The sequence below is a fragment of the Babylonia areolata genome, chromosome 27 (genome assembly GCF_041734735.1).
Source record: "Babylonia areolata isolate BAREFJ2019XMU chromosome 27, ASM4173473v1, whole genome shotgun sequence".
NCBI lineage: Eukaryota > Metazoa > Mollusca > Gastropoda > Neogastropoda > Buccinidae > Babylonia > Babylonia areolata.
In genome coordinates, this window is record NC_134902.1 from 7,956,360 (window position 1) to 7,975,995 (window position 19,636).

Sequence of the window (19,636 nt, forward strand, 5' to 3'; positions counted from 1 at the left end):
GAATGAATACAATCCAACAATGAAAATGTTTCTGTGGAGAAATCTAAGCATATTTTCCCTTATATAACACTCCACATGACAAACTTTCAGTATTCTGAACATTCAACTTCAGTTGAGGGAGAGACTGAGGACACACCTGTTTTGGCAGATAAATGAAACGACACAAAGGGAGGCAGCGACAGCAATGACATGTCTTACATTACTTAGCATTTTACATATGAAAAAAAGGTAAAATGGTCCACCACATTCATGGTTACTTCCCTCACCCTCTCATTTCTCATATCTGTGTTCAAACCCCATCACATAATGCCCAGCAGTAACTGGCTGCTAATAATGCAATGTCGGCAGTTAGTTCTTGTATCATTACTGCTCTTATCATCAGTTGATGGAGAAAAAAATACACACACAAATTCTTTTTCTCTAAAACATTCATTCTGCGGATGACATTAACAGAATCACACATGTGATAGAGGGTAAGGTCTGTACACAGAAACACCACCAAAGATGTCACCTATTTACTGTGCCACAATCATGGGTAGCGAAGCTTTCAAGGACAGAAAACTGAACAGCCCTTAACAACTTGAGGATAACATCAGTAACAAAATGTTTTCTGGGGAGGATCATCGTGACGTTCCCTGGCAGAGGGGTGGTGGATTTGGAGTATTCCAGACACACTGTTGTTCACTTCAGAGAGCAGAACTAAATCTGAAGAATGCACAACAGAAAAGCTTAGAATCTCTCCAGCCTTTTTGGGGGTGTGTACAATCAACACAGGAACACTGCAAAAAAGACATGCTGAGGAGCAAACAGACACTGCATTACAGTACTGTCTGACAGGATGACATGTCATCAACAACACAGGCTGTGTCCAGGTGAATGATGGAATTGGGTCGCATGTATTATGGAGCTCAAAGGTTACTGAACACACAAGAATATCTAATGTACAGTTGTTTTTTAAAGACAAGATCTCATTCCAGCTGATGTTGGGAATTTTAGGTGTGTGGAGCATGTCAGTGTGAACCATGACTGAAAGAGAGACAAGTAGAAACCCACATGGAAGGGGTGGAGAGTCTGCCTGCTGGACAATGTGCAAGACCCCAGTAAATGGGTCGTCATGAACAGAACAGGTTTTTCTTTCCCTTCCACTTGACTGACTCACAGCCTAGGCACTAGTCTTTTGGATGAGACAATGAAGCAAGGTTTCACGAATGCATCTGGTGCACATGAAATAATCAGCATCAAAGACTCAATATTGTTAACAGACATGAGCCAGGCTAAAAAATCCACTGTGATACATTTCTCATGTGACAATTAAGTATATTTCATTGCAGTATAAATAAAGTATCTCCCCATCAAAACCAGCCTAAATTTCACACAGAGAAATGTGCTGTCATAATAAAACCATATACAACATTACAATCAATCAGAGAACAAAAAACAGCAGGAACATATAGCTTGTTTTTACTAAAAATGCTGTGTGATTCCAATAGTTGAGAAAAATGAGGTAAATGCCAATGAACGTAACCAAAGAAAGGATGCTGTACTTAATGCACTGTGGATCCCACATGAATTTTGAGAACTGAGCCAGATATGCAAACTTCTGACAAACTAATTCTAACCAAAGCTTCAGTAACAACAAAAACAATACTGATTCAAATTCTGCTCCCTAATCACACACCCAACTGTAAACAACTGAACAGAGAAAACCAATGCTCACAGGCTGTGAGAATACGGAAATACATATCAAACCAAAGTGAGATGAAGGAAAGTTATCAGGTAAAAATGCTCATAGGATGACAGCTCAACCACATGATCACACTTCAGACATAAGTAACCAACAGAAAAGGGACAAGACACATTGATCCTAAAATAATAATTAAAAAAAAAACACCTGACATACAACATTGTTGCTCAAAGTCCAGCCAGTGACATGGGACCGCATCAGCACTATCCAACTAAACAAAAATTCAGCAATGTTAAACACAGAGCACTGTCACATCTGAAAAAAAAAAGATTAAAATAAAAAAGACACTGAAAGTGAGAAGTCTTCAGTGCAGAACAGACTTTCTAAATGAAGAAACAAGCCAACCCCCCCCCCCAACCCCCAGCACCTCTCCGAAAAAAGATTTTAAAAAAAGGGAGGGGGGAAGAAGGAGAGACAATGCTTGATGGGCTAGCTGCAACACACATAAACAGTCCGCCAAACAACATAAAGGATGACAAGGCATGGTTTGTTTCCAGCTGCTTTAGAGATCCCTCACTGGCTGTCTACGTTTTCAGACTGCACCTCTTGTTGCAAGCAGCGTGGTGGAGAGCAGGGAAGACAACAGACCTGAGTTTCTTCATGGTCAGTCTGAAACCATCATTTCTCCCTTCACAGAACCAACAGTATCGTGTGGTAAAGCAACAATAACAAACCCTGTGTGACTTTACCAACACACATGGCTCTGCTTCATTCAGTTAATATCTATCTCACTTTTCAATTTCTTTCCATGGCTACTTTATAAAGGAAAAAAAACAAAAACAGAGCACTTGTCAATACATCAGTGACCTGACAAGGTATTCTGAAGCATCCTAAAAACAAAGGCACAAGTAAGTGTAAACAACTGGAGGGGAAAATCACATTTCTTGAACAAAACAGAGGTAAACATTTCCACACTGCAATGCTGTATCTTTTTTCTTCAAGCAGGTTTACACAGGGCATGCTGTAATAGTTGTCACATACAAACTGTGATAAATAATGAAATTTACACCTGCACAGAGGACAACCAATGGAATGTTGAATTCTCTAATCTCCGTACTTTCTTCAGGCGAAAAGCTTTCCACAAACCGTGATGGACACAAGTTTGTACTTCATCCTCTCTTTACCATGTCCATAATGTGACAAAGCTTACAGACCCTGTGCAAGCAAAACCACATTCAGAGACAAACAGTGTCACATTATCCATGTTACCATGCTATAAAAAATAAACCACATAGTGAAGATAACATTTCAACTCACTCCAGACGATGGGCCCCAATCCAGGTCCAACTGTTTCAGATGATTGGGGCTTTAGATAGCTTTGAATTTTTGGAGTGGCACCTAATTTCCACAATGACATTATATGCAAAGAATATATTAACTGACCTTTCCACTGTCAACTGCAACCATTAAATGCAGAGTGTGTAGCTTTGCTTGCAAGCAGGAGAGTTATTTTCTTGGTGACTGCTTCACGTGAACAGTGAGTGTCAACAATGGCGCCTGACCCAGTTACTTTTTAGTCACCAAGGCAGACAACAGAATTAGAGGAAGGGACCCTATTGTGGCTATATAATGTTCTGAATTCAATATGTTTCAAACTCTGTGTGCTTTCCCGGATTCGTTCGCATCTCATTAGTGTGTGCAAAAAAACATTGATACTTTCATCATCTGACTGTATGATGACATCAGAAGGGAGGAAGTTTCATATTATTTCCCCAACTAACTTGTTTTGTTAATGATCAGTTTGGGTAGTTTTCAGTTCATAGATTCTAACATCTGGTTGTTTTTTTGAGATCTCATTTCTTACCCACACAAATGGGACATCTGTGGGGAAAGTCAGGGGAATTAACTGGCAGTACTAAGTTAAAACATGGTTTGCAAACTAATTTTTTAAAAATATATATATATATCCATACATAAATGTTATGTGATTCGTTTTGCTTCTTCTCTCCATATACCCTAGCCCCAAAACTGTTTGAAAATTCTACAATATTCATTTGTAGTACATGCCTTGTTCCTTTCGCATGTTTTAAACTGTTGTGATTAGTTTCTAAACAGCAGTTACTAGTAATCTTGATTATTTCTGAACACAGCATCCTCTTTTAGCAGTCAGAATGCTTTTTAACTGATCTCTATTTTCAATAAAACATTGAACACATTTTGCAGCATAATATGCTCTCTATTAACTTCAGATTTTTACATTTATTCATGCTCTTTAGCATCAAATGTTCATTTCCTATATTTTTACACATTCCTTTTTTTTTCTCTCTACATTCTGAATACTGCCCAACTTTCTGCACTACTCTCTTTCAAGTACTACTCCTGTTTCAGTTTTTACTGTGATAAAGCAAAAAGAATCCCCTTCACATTTCCTTGAAAAGTGGGACTGACCAAAATGTTTTGACTTACAATTTTGTTGTTGTTGTTGTTGTTTACAATTCTTGTCATCCAAATTAAACACTGCTGCTAAGAAAGCTGTTAAATGCCAAACACAGACACACACCTTCTGCAGAAAATGATATGGAACACCTTCACAGGAACCCACATGAAGCCCAAAACACAGCATTTCTTAAGAAGACATGAGGGAAGGGGTGTGTGGTGACACAAAGCTTCTGACACAAGGTCCAAAAATCACAGTATTTTCTATATCAAATCATGAACGAATATATCAACTGGTTTTCATCAAATTAGTTCAGAAAGAAACTAACAGTAACACACTTAAATAACGAAGAAAAAAAAAATATATATATACAGATATTTAATTCTTTCAGACAGAACAAAAAAGCGGCAATGGCTTTACAATTTTCTCTTATTCAAAATAAATATATGAAGTGACAGTGTTTATTATTACTGTGTTTATTTTTCACACTTGGCTTCATGCTCATCTTTCAATACTTTTTTTTCAATTCTTTTTTCACACTTTTAACATTATTTCACTTTTTTTGGTTGATTAATTTATGTTGCCATAGTATAATACATTATCTCTCATGTAAAAAAAAACAACAACAAAAAACATGCCCCCCCAAAAATAAAAACAAAACAAAAACAAAAACACACATAATACAACAGGAATTCATGAAAGTTATAATAGTTTCTACACGATAGAGAATTATCAATATTTCTTTGAATCTCAAGTGATATAAATAAATTCTGAATACATATATATATATATTCTATAGAATACGGATTATGGCAAATCTGAGCTGCTACATATTGATAAACCAACAGTTGAGATGAAAATGGAAGTTATTTGAAATTATTAAATGAAAGAAACACAAACAGACTAAATAAGTAAAATAATATAATTCTGCAACAACATACAATCAAGTTTTTGCTCATTCAGCTGTCATCTTGGATACAAGAGACGTTTAAAGAACTATTAACCAAACGCAAAAGCTCTTCTTTTTTTAACCTAAAAATAAACCAGATAATGTTACACACCAACAATGAAATAAGTCAACATCACAAGCTTAAGACAAAACAAGCAAACTATTACTCAGACCACAGTGTCAGTTACTAGACAGGCATATGAACAGTGGAAAGAAAGAAAAAAGGCATGGAAGTCCTAATAACTGCACTCATCACTTCTACAGTCCGGAAGACAAGTTCCTGGTCAGGATGCAACTAAAGGTACTGTGAACAAAACACAAAATGACCATTTTACAGTCAATAACATGTTTCTGAAGAGGACTGCCAACACTGTTGTTTGCAATGGAAAACCAACACAGGAGAAGCAAGTGTCCATTCTACCAGCAATAGTTTAAAAACCAACACATGAACACAAAAACCAGTACATTTCCGGGAGATGCTAAATCCGTATGGACTAACTACACAACAGTCATTCAATGTTAAAACTAAAACAAACTGCCCCTTTACTGATCAAAACAAACTACTGGAAAACCAGTGCTGTGGTCAAACATATTTTTGAACATGATCATTTCCAACACCTCTACACATAAATGTTGAGATAACAGCAACACAGTTCATTAGACAAGAGAAATGAGAGTGCATACTTTTAACAGCAACAAAGTGCACTGTGAACTGATCCTAGGATATGTCTGGCTTCTCTCCCCTTCAAAACTCTTCATTTATATACATACACAGGTACACCGCAGACAGTTGTGGAGCAGGAAAGATGAGTGTGACAAGCCCTGTGGCCCCATGCCTGCAGACTCCAACAGGACAGACACTATGGTAAAGTTAACATCTATGGACACAGACACTATGGTAAGGTTGACATCTATGGACACAGACACTATGATTAAGGTTAACATCTATGAACACAGACAGACACCATGGTTAAGATTAACATCTTTGGACACACTGTTTAGGTTGACATCTACAGACACACAAACTCTATGGTTAAGGTTAACATCTAAGGACACAGACACTGTGAACAGGGTTGACATCTATGGACACACAGACACTTTGGTTAAGGTTAACATCAATGGACACACAGACACTTTGGTTAAGGTTAACATCAATGGGCACACAGACACTATGGACAGGTTAACATCAATGGGCACACAGACACTATGGACAGGTTAACATCAATGGACACACAGACACTATGGACAGGTTAACATCAATGGGCACACAGACACTATGGACAGGTTAACATCAATGGGCACACAGACACTATGGACAGGTTAACATCAATGGACACACAGACACTATGGACAGGTTAACATCAATGGACACACAGACACTATGGACAGGTTAACATCAATGGACACACAGACACTATGGACAGGTTAACATCAATGGACACACAGACACTATGGACAGGTTAACATCAATGGACACACAGACACTACGGGGAATGGGCAAACCGTGCAGTTCTGCACCAAGTCACTGTCTGCCTCTGACATGACACTGGGAAAGGCCACAGCTGTCTTCCAGTCTGAGGGCCACCACTGTCCACAAACCACCTGTCAATCTCTCCACAAACCTGTCAATCTCCGCAAAACCTTGTCTCAACATTTCCACAAACCTCCTGTCAATCTTTCCACAAAACTACCTCAAAAAACCTGTCAACCTCTCCACAAACTTCTGTCAACCTCCTGTCAATCTCACCACAAACCTTTCTGTACAGACATTCTGTCAACCTCTTTACAAACCTGTCAATCTCTCCACAATCATTCTCTTTCTCCACAAACTTTCCCTCCACAGGGCTCCACAAGGATAAAACCAGGCAACAGAACCCAACACTGATAAAAAAACAACAACAAAAAACAAAAACAAACAGCCACCTGATTCATGTAACCGATGTATATGAATAGAAGTCAACACAGGGAGGATTTCACTAGAAAATCCTGTGCATAATGTTGATCGGTAAGGCTTTTCACCTGACGATGTGTACATCACACAGTTAAGGCCTCATGAGGATGAAAGAGTCTGGATGAATGACAGCCCAGTTGGACCACACCCACTGAAACAACCACTCCACACACACACACACACATACACACAGAGGAACATGTACGCTACACATCAGTGAAGACACCCTTTCCAAAATGCTTTGTGGATCCTTGCTGCAAACACTGGGACTGCTTGAGAGCAGCCATAATCTATGAAAGCAACAAAAAAAAATGTTCCTACTTTTAATGTTTGTTTTCAAATGGTAATGTGATTGATAGCTTTTTTCCCTCAGAAACCACAATACTGATGTAAATACCTTTCAATTTAGAATGAACTCTGACCACAGTATTAAAATGAAAAAAACAAAGTCACTACAAAAATAACATGAAACGTTTCACTGAATTGACATCAACTTGAAACAGGTCACTGATTCATCATCATTCACTCCTCCCAGCGAAAGCAGACATGTACAGAAGACAGAAGCAGCTGTGCAATAATGGGACACTGATTCCATGTTGATGTTGAACGTCACCCAAAGTCTCCCCACCCCCATCCCCCTCACCCCGTGCATGAGGAAGGCAGGGGCAGTACAGACAGGACAGGAGTGGAAAGGTCAAAGGGCTCTGTCATCTCTGTACACATCTCCACATGCCTCCCCAAATCTGCCCTTCCACTAAGTCCTTGACTGCTGCTTGACTGCCTTTGACCTGCATGATCGTCAGTGAAGAGCTGTCCCCTCACTGAGGTCAGACAGATTACAGGTCAGGATGTCAGTGAAGAGCTGTCCCCTCACTGAGGTCAGACAGATTACAGGTCAGGATGTCAGTGAAGAGCTGTCCCCTCACTGAGGTCAGACAGATTACAGGTCAGGATGTCAGTGAAGAGCTGTCCCCTCACTGAGGTCAGACAGATTACAGGTCAGGATGTCAGTGAAGAGCTGTCCCCTCACTGAGGCAAGACAGATTACAGGTCAGGATGTCAGTGAAGAGCTGTCCCCTCACTGAGGTCAGACAGATTACAGGTCAGGATGTCAGTGAAGAGCTGTCCCCTCACTGAGGCAAGACAGATTACAGGTCAGGATGTCAGTGAAGAGCTGTCCCCTCACTGAGGTCAGACAGATTACAGGTCAGGATGTCAGTGAAGAGTGTCCCCTCACTGAGGTCAGACAGATTACAGGTCAGGATGTCAGTGAACGGCTGTCATTTTACTGAGGTCAGACAGATTACAGGTCAGGATGTCAGTGAAGGGCTGTCATCTTACTGAGGTCAGACAGATTACAGGTCAGGATGTCAGTGAAGGGCTGTCATCTTACTGAGGTCAGACAGATTACAGGTCAGGATGTCAGTGAAGGGCTGTCATCTTACTGAGGTCAGACAGATTACAGGTCAGGATGTCAGTGAACGGCTGTCATCTTACTGAGGTCAGACAGATTACAGGTCAGGATGTCAGTGAACGGCTGTCATCTTACTGAGGTCAGACAGATTACAGGTCAGAATGTCAGTGAAGGGCTGTCATTTTACTGAGGTCAGACAGATTACAGGTCAGGATGTCAGTGAAGGGCTGTCATCTTACTGAGGTCAGACAGATTACAGGTCAGGATGTCAGTGAACGGCTGTCATCTTACTGAGGTCAGACAGATTACAGGTCAGGATGTCAGTGAAGGGCTGTCATCTTACTGAGGTCAGACAGATTACAGGTCAGGATGTCAGTGAGGTGTACTTAAGATAAGACAAGACTTTACGAGTCACCATGTCAGCCACCATTTATCTGATCTCCTTCCTTTTGGAACTGCACTGCTTTCGTTCAGCAAAACCATTTACACAACTGATACCTACACACAAACTTTCCGCACTGACTCATTTTACCAAGACTCAGCAGTCACGGGGCTAAGGGGGGTCAGAAGGGAAGGGTGTGAGAGGAAAGGGATTCAGTCCCCTGAACGTCAGCCTGATGCAATAAAGAGAAAGGAAGACACTGCTGAACCATCCACATCCAAACACAAAACAGTCGACAGCCATTCAAGAGCAGTACCCAAAGAACCTCAAAACACTTTTATACACATCTACACACACTTGGGGCACTCATTAAAAGGGTGCATCATAAGGGATCAGCAGGCTAAGAGAAGCTGTCACTAATGTTTTGTACATATCTCTCCCACAGAAGACATACCAGTCTCCAATTATCCCACATAATCATCAACTTAATGAAAACAATGACAAGCCTACAGCATGACTCAAGACAGGAATGGCACTATTCCAACAGGGTGTAAGTGATCATTCCCAATGTATCAGCCATGTTTTCATGCTAGAAGAAAGGGGAATAACTGGCTCTGGGTCCATGGTGAACTGATCAGGGTCACAAAGAACTGGTATCAACCTACCACCTTTCCATTTACATCACTTCTTTCACATCAGCACACAATGTCAGTGCATAAGCAATGTGTATATTTAGTTCTATGCATGAAGCAATACTCAAAAGACTTCTCCGGGCCAACCAACACTGCAGTAAGCAAAACATCACCTGATGATTTCAAAGACTGAAACAATGTGCTCACACAGCAGCACTGAATCAACAATCATGAATCATATGAAGTTTGACAGCATCACAAAAACCACACTGTGTTCAAAATTGAAACTGCTCATGCATCTTAGCAGAAAAAATACTACTTACAACTGAATGGTGGACGTACATGAACTATTGTAATAAAACGGTGTGAAACTTTCAAACATTCGCTCTTTTGCTGGTTTCCTTTGCTCATCTTCTACATTCTTTTTTCTCCTCTTCTGTTATCTGTTTTACTTTCTTGATGCATATCAACATCTTACTGCAATCTCTGCTGTACCAAATTAACGCCACAATCTGACCATGCCAGTTCCAGACTTTTCCACACATGCAGAAGGAAGGATTCAGGTGCCGCAGCCTGTAAAAACCTAGTCCAATTCACCTGTGTGTCACAATGACATGGCCCCGGGACTTTCCAGTCACACCTCTCTCTCTCCCTTCAGCCAGTCTCCAGACCTGCCTGACCAGTGCACATCTACTGGCACCATGATACCTTCCTCACTGAACGGAACTGAAACTGCTTTTTTTTCTCTTACAAGGCCTCCTTGGAAGTATAACCCAGTGAACACTGGTACATCCTCATCCATATATCTAACCATCTATAAAGCAACACAGACTGGGCTGACAGTAGCAGGCACTGCACAGATACCATGGGCAAAGTCCCTGCACTGCTGTTTAATTCAATGTTTGTCCAACCCTTTTAGTGTCTATTGGAAAAAGAAAAAAAAAAAACACCCACTGCTGACATATAACCAGATCAGAGAAGGGAATAAGCCCCTGCCCCCCAGCTCTTTCCCCTTCCCCCCACCACTCCACACAGCATAGAGAGAAAGAGTTCACTGAACTCCCCCTATCTGCTGGCTGTCAATGCTGCTCCTCACACACCAACCAGCACACACCAGTGACACCAGCACACACCAGTGACACCACCGCACACACCGGTGACACCAGCGCACACACCGGTGACACCAGCACACACTAGTTACACCAGCGCACACACCAGTGACACCAGCACACACACCGGCAACACCAGCACACACCAGTGACACCAGCGAACACACCAGTGACACCAGCGCGCACACCGGCAACACCAGCACACACCAGTGACACCAGCACACACACACACACAGGTGACACCAGCACACACCAGTGACACCAGCGCACACCGGTGACACTGGTGACACCAGCACACACACACACACCGGTGACACCAGCGCACACCGGTGACACCAGCACACACACACACACACACACACCGGTGACACCAGCGCGCACACACACACAGGTGACACCAGCACACACCAGTGACACCAGCACACATCGGTGACACCAGCACACACCAGTGACACCAGCACATGCCAGTGACACCAGCACACACACCGGTGACACCAGCACACACACCGGTGACACCAGCACACACCAGTGACACCAGCACACACCAGTGATACCCACAACCATCTCACATGGTACACCACATTTCACCCAATGTCCAGGCTCTGATTTAAAAAAACAACCCAAAAACCCAGAAAGAAAGAAAAAAGAAACAAAACAAAAAGTCAGTCAGACACTGTGCATGTCCAGCCATCACTGTGGCCTGCAGCCACTTCAGTTCTGGCACACAGCCAACTGTCCAGCTGGGGTCACCTCTCACACCTTCTCCCACACCTCACCACATTATACCCACACTTCACCCTCACCACACCACACCGTACCCACACCACACTGTACCCACACCAAGCCTCCTGCATACAGCCAGGCAGAAAGCAGACACCAGACAGTGAGGAAGTCAGATCAGGAAGGGATGGAATGAACACCAGCCAGCCCACCAATGCTTTACACACACAGGGACAGCGACACGATGGTCACCTACTGGGGAATAGGACTGTTCCTCCTCAAGAGAAAACCATGTTCAAACAACAAGCAGATGCAAAAAACAAAAAATAAAATAAAATAAAAAATTCCTGAAAAGACTTTTTATCTCACAAGCCAAACTATGAAGCCAAGAACATACCATAAAGTAAGAAGTAGTAATGCGGGACAGAGCAAAAAAGCCTTGCAGTCTGCACAAGCAAGGAGAGGTTGGAAAAAAAAAAGAAGGGATTCTGTCTTCACACTAGAGAACCGAAATGAACATGGTGGTACAGACTAAGAGTGATGACCGAGGAAACAAGGGTGGGGTGTGGGGTGTGGGACTGGCCTATGGGTGAAGAAAGATCCGCGGCAGCTGTGGAGGAAGAGGCCTCATCTCTTGGACAGGGGCAGGCGGGGTCCTCGCTGGGTCAGTCCCTCAAAGCGTTTGTAGGTGTAGTTGATGAACACCCAGTCCTTGCTGTACTTGGAGTCCTTGGGGTCGTCTCTGGATGGGGTGGCTGCACACCCACCATCCATTGGAACACATGATCAAACCTGCACTGCTGCATCATTCTGATTGCTGGTCTTATTATGATCAACAAATACACGCACACAACCATGCGTACACACACACATACACACACAAACACTCATCCACACACCATAAAAACACAAGCACATTCCCATACATTAACATACACCACAAAACGCAAACAAGCAGGATGAGAGTGGGGAACAAATCTGCTAAAAAAAAAAAAAAGAAAAGAAAAAAAGAGACGAAAGTAAAAATCAGCTCTTGTCACAATTTAAACCAGTCAATGAATGATGTGAAAACCCTGACCACCTGATTTTTCTCTTCTGCCACTATATTATTATTTTTCGAATCAATGTGACGATGACAATCAACAAAGTCACCATGACTGATGGAGAATTAGAATTTGTAGAGTGTGCACAAACCAAGTTTCCCCTTTTCTGTTCTTGTAAACACCGTTCACAGTATTCTTTCCTGAAGATCTGGCAGCATCAAGTTTGTTGGTTCTTTATTTTCCATGGTGAGGGTTTCCTCTGCATCGTCTTCATCAGTCACACACAATGGCTTGTGACAGCTACATATCAGTTGAGCACGTTTTCTCCCAACTTTGGCTCTTCCTTAGCTGGTTACAGACTTATGTGCATGCACACACTGTTCAAACTACAACTTCCTTCCCCGTAAGGTTTGTCCAACTGTGAAAAAAGTTGCCCATATGTGTTTTTTTTGTTTTTTCTCCCAAAACACATGATATGTGGCTTTGAAATCCAGAACGGCCAACTGACTGATTTTTTACATGTTTTTGCAACAAATACAGCCATTCTGGAACTGTAGGCATGCATGACTGCCCAAGACGGTAGGGACTTACGCAGTTTGAGATCTACTTCAGGGAAGTCATCAAAGTTGGACGTATCATCAATCCCTTTGACTTCCACAGGTATCACAGCTGGTCGCTCCCTGCAAGAACAACACCTGGTGATTACTTTGACAGGTTTGGGTCACTGGACTGAAACACGGACCACATACAATCTGCATGAGTGTCTGGAAGGCAGTGGGGTGGAGGGTTTTTGACTCATTTGAGTAAACATAGTGAGTCTATGTTTTAACCTGGTGTTCGGTTGTCTGTGTGTGTGTGTGTGTTTGTGTGTCTGTGTGTCCATGGTAAACTTTAACATTGACATTTTCTCTGCAAATACTTTGTCAGTTGACGCCAAATTAGGCATAAAAATAGGAAAAATTCAGTTCTTTCCAGTCATCTTGTTTAAAACAATATTGCACCTCTGGGATGGGCACAAAAATTTTTTTTAAAAAGAAGCCAAATTATATGCAAACTGCATTTACTGTTATATTTATATTTTTTTTATTCTCTAAACTTGGCACTTTGATCTGATATTCTGACTCAACAACAAGAGCAGTCATTTTTATCATTTTTTTGTTCAAACAGGAACTTCTTTTGCTAAGCATTGAAGTTTTATTTATTTTGCAAACGTTTTTGGTGGAAATAGTAAAAAAGGGAAATTACTCTGTAATTAATGCTAGGGGACTTAATTTGCTTTAAACTGATCTTTCTCATCTTAAACATTACATTTTGAAATTATACTCAATATTAAAAAGCTTGTGTGTTTTACTCTCAGTGTACAGGGCTTTCTCTATGTTCATTCGCCCAAGTGGTCTTTTTCGGAAAATACTAAAATCAATACGATGAGTGGACTTTATAGATCTATTGGCTGAGCCCTGAAGGTCATGGGCAAAAATCAGTTGCGTACACATATTTATACACATTCAAAGCGCGTGCTCATATTCTTCGCGAACCCGAACGACGCCATTTTGTTTCAAGTTGTTGACCTGCCCGTTCAATCCTATATTCAATGGACAATACACGATAACATGTGATGGAAAGTTGGAGAAAGAGACCGTTAAATATTTATTCAGAGAAAGATTTGTGAACGCCTCACAAACTGCCATAAAAATATCCACAGAATCAGTCGGAATTCACAGTTAAAAATTGTAAACCATGCAAGTTAATACCCTTGAATTGATGAAACGAAAAAATTTCCAGTCTTGACTTTTCTCAAAATGAAGTCCTTTTCACTTCATACGACATTTAGAAGTACTTGTACTTGGCTCTACATGTTATTAATTTAACAAAATACTAAATTTTCATATCAACTTTAAAACTATAAAACTAGAATGAACATAAAAGAGAAATTGAATTGACCGGCGGGTGTAACTAAACTTGTACATCTATCTAGATCTAGAGAAAACGGCTAAATGTTGCAGTGTGATTGTGGTGATAGCCACGTCTCCTTTACCGTGGACTTAAAAAGAATTTTTTTTTATTGCCCTTAAAGATTTTTTGAATGCACAAGATACACCAGAATAATATGATTTAAACAGTGTTCTCACTACAAATACCGCAACTGATTTATCGCCCTTTAAAAAAGTATATTCAAATATTAAATTTTAGAATGTCAGTTAAGGAGCCACGATAGCGTAATAGGTCAGACAGTTTCTTCTCACCCGAACACGCGGGGTTCGAATCTGGTTGGGACTTTTTTAAAAAAATTTTATTTTTTAACCCGAACCTTTATAACAAATACAGAACACATTTTAACAATTATATTTTTTTTTTTTTTTTTTTGTATCAAGTCGAGTCTTGAAGGCCTTGCCTCTCTTGTTCTGTGTGCAATCATATGTGTACATGTGCTTTGTACAGAGGAAGCAAAGACAGGTGAACTGGGACAGACACATTAAGGGGTGTGTGTGTGTGTCTGTGAATATGTGGGAGTGTGTGGGAGAGAGAGAGAGAGAGAGAGAGAGAGAGAGAGAGAGAGAGTGTTCACATACATGTGCATGTGTGCATGCGTGCGTGCATGTGTGTGTGTGGAAAATTCAGTCTTTTTAAGAGGTAGGGCACTGAACAAAAAAAAACCCAACATCCTGCAGTGACAATTTGGTGTACCAATAATACTATTAGAGATAGTCACATTTTCCCACTTATATCACATTAAACTAATCTGAATATGAGATGGATAAATGGAAGCTATGGCAAACAAGATGGAAGCAATGATAAACAAAATGGAAGCTAAGGTTAACACTGCATTAAAATATAGAAAAGTCTACCTGACAGTGATACATTTTTTGTAATACATGGCTCCTGGAGTCTAGTTTCACCTGCACTAATCACTCCCCTGAACAGTGCTGGTGTAAGGACAGTGCATAGACAGTGAGGGTGTACCTGATATGTTCCCAGTCCACCCCTCTGAAGAATGGATGAACCTTGATCTCCTCTGGGCCACTGGTGCCGATCCTGTGCTCTGCATCACAGCAAAACCTGACGCACACAGTACACACTTCCTCAAAGAACTGAACTGTTGTAATCAGCATGAAGGTGTGGTAACATCCAAACTGTCATGTAAATGTGTGTGCACAGGTAGGTGGATGGTTGTACATGTGTGTATTAATGTGCGCATGTAGGTGCAGGCACACACATGCATATATGCGCATGCATGTGTGTATGTGTTTATTGTGTTGGGTGTATGTAAGTATCTGTGAGAGAGAGAGAGAGAGAGAGAGAGCATTTTAGTGGGTGTATTACAAGTATAGCCACTGTGCTCCAAGGAAGATGAAGGCCATTGTTAACATTTTTTTTTTTTTTTTAAAGACAGAGGATGATCTGTTCCAATCGGAAAAAGGGTGGAGATTTTCCTGATCCTGGTCAACATATGTGCAGACCTGCAAATGCCTTAACCCCCTTCGTGTGTATATGCACACATAAGATCAAATACGCACATTAAAGATAATCTAATGCATGTCCATGTTCAGTGGGTTATGGAAATGAGAATACCCAGGATGCACACACCCCAAAACAGAGTACCACTGCCTACATGGTGGGGTGCATAAACAAAAAGTCATACATGTAAAATGTAACTTGCTGTCTGAGTGTGTATGTGTGCATGCCTGAAATCTGATTGAATGACACAGGAAACAAATGATGAGCACCAAATGGCAGCCATCAGTAGGCTCTACCCAGGTAGGCAACCTGTTGTGCAGATAACCCCGAGTTTGAAAAGCACTTAGAGCTTGGTCTATGACTGAAGACAGGTACTATATAAGTATCCATTTCATTCATCATTTCTTCATCTTCAGTACTATATAAGTATCCATTTCATTCATCATTTCTTCATCTTCAGTACTATATAAGTATCCATTTCATTCATCATTTCTTCATTTCATTCAGGGCTCTATGGAGAAACTGTTTGGCTGGTCTGACCTTTCACACATCAAACACCATCATCTTAGATTTGTGCAGTGTTTCAATTGGTAAACCTAAACTATTTTATCACCCCAGTCAGACCCTCGACTGCTGCTGACCAGTGTCTTTGTCAGTGAAGGGCTGTCACCTCAATGTGATAAGACAGAGCTTACAGGTCAGGATGTCAGTGAAGGGCTGTCACCTCACTGTGATAAGACAGAGCTTACAGGTCAGGATGTCAGTGAAGGGCTGTCACCTCACTGTGATAAGACAGAGCTTACAGGTCAGGATGTCAGTGAAGGGCTGCCACCTCACTGTGATAAGACAAGAGCTTACAGGTCAGGATGTCAGTGAAGGGCTGTCACCTCACTGTGATAAGACAGAGCTTACAGGCCAGGATGTCAGTGAAGGGCTGTCACCTCACTGTGATAAGACAGAGCTTACAGGCCAGGATGTCAGTGAAGGGCTGTCACCTCACTGTGATAAGACAGAGCTTACAGGTCAGGATGTCAGTGAAGGGCTGTCACCTCACTGTGATAAGACAGAGCTTACAGGTCAGGATGTCAGTGAAGGGCTGTCACCTCACTGTGATAAGACAGCTTACAGACAGAGTGTTAGTGAAGGGCTGTCACCTCACTGTGATAAGACAGAGCTTACAGGTCAGGATGTCAGTGAAGGACTGTCACCTCACTGTGATAAGACAGAGCTTACAGGTCAGGATGTCAGTGAAGGGCTGTCACCTCACTGTGATAAGACAGAGCTTACAGGTCAGGATGTCAGTGAAGGGCTGTCACCTCACTGTGATAAGACAGAGCTTACGGGTCAGGATGTCAGTGAAGGGCTGTCACCTCATTGTGATAAGACAGAGCTTACAGGTCAGGATGTCAGTGAAGGACTGTCACCTCATTGTGATAAGACAGAGCTTACAGGTCAGGATGTCAGTGAAGGACTGTCACCTCACTGTGATAAGACAGAGCTTACGGGTCAGGATGTCAGTGAAGGGCTGTCACCTCACTGTGATAAGACAGAGCTTATGGGTCAGGACGTCAGTCATCACTCTGTACCTGGACTTCCTCTTGGGACTGCATTACCGTTGTTCAGTAAAAGTAAAACCACACCACAGATACCTATACCAACAGTAGTAACTGCCTTACAAACTCAAGCCACACTGATTTCACCAGGGTTCTGTAGAGGAGACGAGGGTGATGGCTGTTGATGTCAATGGACTCAACAACACATAACGGACCAGCCACTGATATCTTTGTACCTGTATCTTTATTCTGCCTTCATCAGATTACAAACATCAAGTGATCTGAAACCTAGAATCAGTAAAAATCAAAGGCAAAACAAATTCATCATGTAAGAGAACTATCCGGAGTACATCGATGACAGTCCTAGTGCCAGTGAGTGCTATCAATATTTTAACTGACAAGTAGTGTTCACAATCTCTTCAGGTTCAGCAATCACTGCAGTGCAGTGTGTGAAGACCCACCTCTGAATCAGGTCCCTGGCCTCATTGGAAATGGGCATCTCTGGGGGGAAGATGAGCGTCTCCCTCCAGTTCATCACTTTGCGGTACGTCTCCTGGGGGTTCTCCGAACAGAACGGGGGATAGCCTGTGTCACAAAGTCATGTCTATCAACAGCCTGTGTCACAAAGTCATGTCTATCAACAGCCTGTGTCACAAAGTCATGTCTATCAACAGCCTGTGTCACAAAGTCATGTCTATTAACAGCCTGTGTCACAAAGTCATGTCTATTAACAGCCTGTGTCACAAAGTCATGTCTATCAACAGCCTGTGTCACAAAGTCATGTCCATCAACAGCCTGTCACAAAGCCATGTCTATCAATAGCCTGTGTCACAAAGTCATGTCTATCAACAGCCTGTCACAAAGCCATGTCTATCAACAGCCTGTGTCACAAAGCCATGTCTATCAACAGCCTGTGTCACAAAGTCATGTCCATCAACAGCCTGTCACAAAGCCATGTCTATCAATAGCCTGTGTCACAAAGTCATGTCTATCAACAGCCTGTGTCACAAAGCCATGTCTATCAATAGCCTGTGTCACAAAGTCATGTCCATCAACAGCCTGTGTCACAAAGTCATGTCTATCAACAGCCTGTGTCACACCCAGTCATGTCCATCAACAGCCTGTGTCAAAAGTCATGTCTATCAACAGCCTGTGTCACAAAGTCATGTCTATCAACAGCCTGTGTCACAAAGTCATGTCCATCAATAGCCTGTGCCACAGTCATGTCCATCAACAGCCTGTGTCACAAAGTCATGTCTATCAACAGCCTGTGTCACAAAGTCATGTCTATCAACAGCCTGTGTCACAAAGTCATGTCCATCAACAGCCTGTGTCATACACAGTCATGTCTATCAACAGCCTGTGTCATACAAAGTTATGTCCATCAATAGCATGTGTCACAAAGTCATGTCCATCACACCATCAACACCACATAAAAAATATTTTAATATACTTTTTTTTTTATAAATCCGGAACAGTACCATATTGGTAATATAAAACAATCATTTTACGACAGGTAACTGCAAATAGCATATCTGGTAAATAAATATTGCTTACAAACAGCTAAAGAGGTACGTTGAAAACACAATATCTTTGCACTGATCACATGACCTATCAACATCTGATGACCATCACTGTCAGTGCTGATCACATGACCTATCAACATCTGATGACCCACACTGTCAGCATTGATCATATGACCTACCTATCAACATCTGATGACCCACACTGTCAGCATTGATCACATGACCTACCTATCAACATCTCATGACCCACACTGTCAGCACTGATCACATGACCTACCTATCAACATCTCATGACCCACACTGTCAGCACTGATCACATGACCTACCTATCAACATCTGATGACCCACACTGTCAGCACTGATCACATGACCTATCAACATCTGATGACCACACTGTCAGCACTGATCACATGACCTACCTATCAACATCTCATGACCCACACTGTCAGCACTGATCCCATGACCTATCAACATCTGATGACCACACTGTCAGCACTGATCACATGACCTATCAACATCTGATGACCCACACTGTCAGCACTGATCACATGACCTATCAACATCTGATGACCCACACTGTCAGCACTGATCACATGACCTATCAACATCTGATGACCCACACTGTCAGCACTGATCACATGACCTATCAACATCTGATGACACACACTGTCAGCACTGATCACATGACCTATCAACATCTGATGACCCACACTGTCAGCACTGATCACATGACCTACCTATCAACATCTGATGACCCACACTGTCAGCACTGATCACATG

The 19,636-nt window shown here is 41.8% G+C and overlaps 1 protein-coding gene across 1 annotated transcript in view; it reads right to left on the reverse strand.

Annotated features, from left to right (window-relative positions):
• The window catches only part of LOC143301478 (serine/threonine-protein kinase tricornered-like), an 82,570-nt gene that overhangs the window by 498 nt on the left and 62,436 nt on the right, over positions 1-19,636 (reverse strand). The window contains exons 11-14 of the mRNA XM_076615793.1: positions 17,792-17,915; positions 15,283-15,378; positions 12,913-13,001; positions 1-12,033 (exon numbers count right to left, since the gene is read on the reverse strand). The exon at positions 1-12,033 is cut by the window's left edge and continues 498 nt beyond it. Coding sequence (XP_076471908.1) covers positions 11,906-12,033; positions 12,913-13,001; positions 15,283-15,378; positions 17,792-17,915 — 437 coding nt within the window. The 3' untranslated portion in view covers positions 1-11,905. The remainder of the gene's footprint in view (positions 12,034-12,912; positions 13,002-15,282; positions 15,379-17,791; positions 17,916-19,636) is intronic.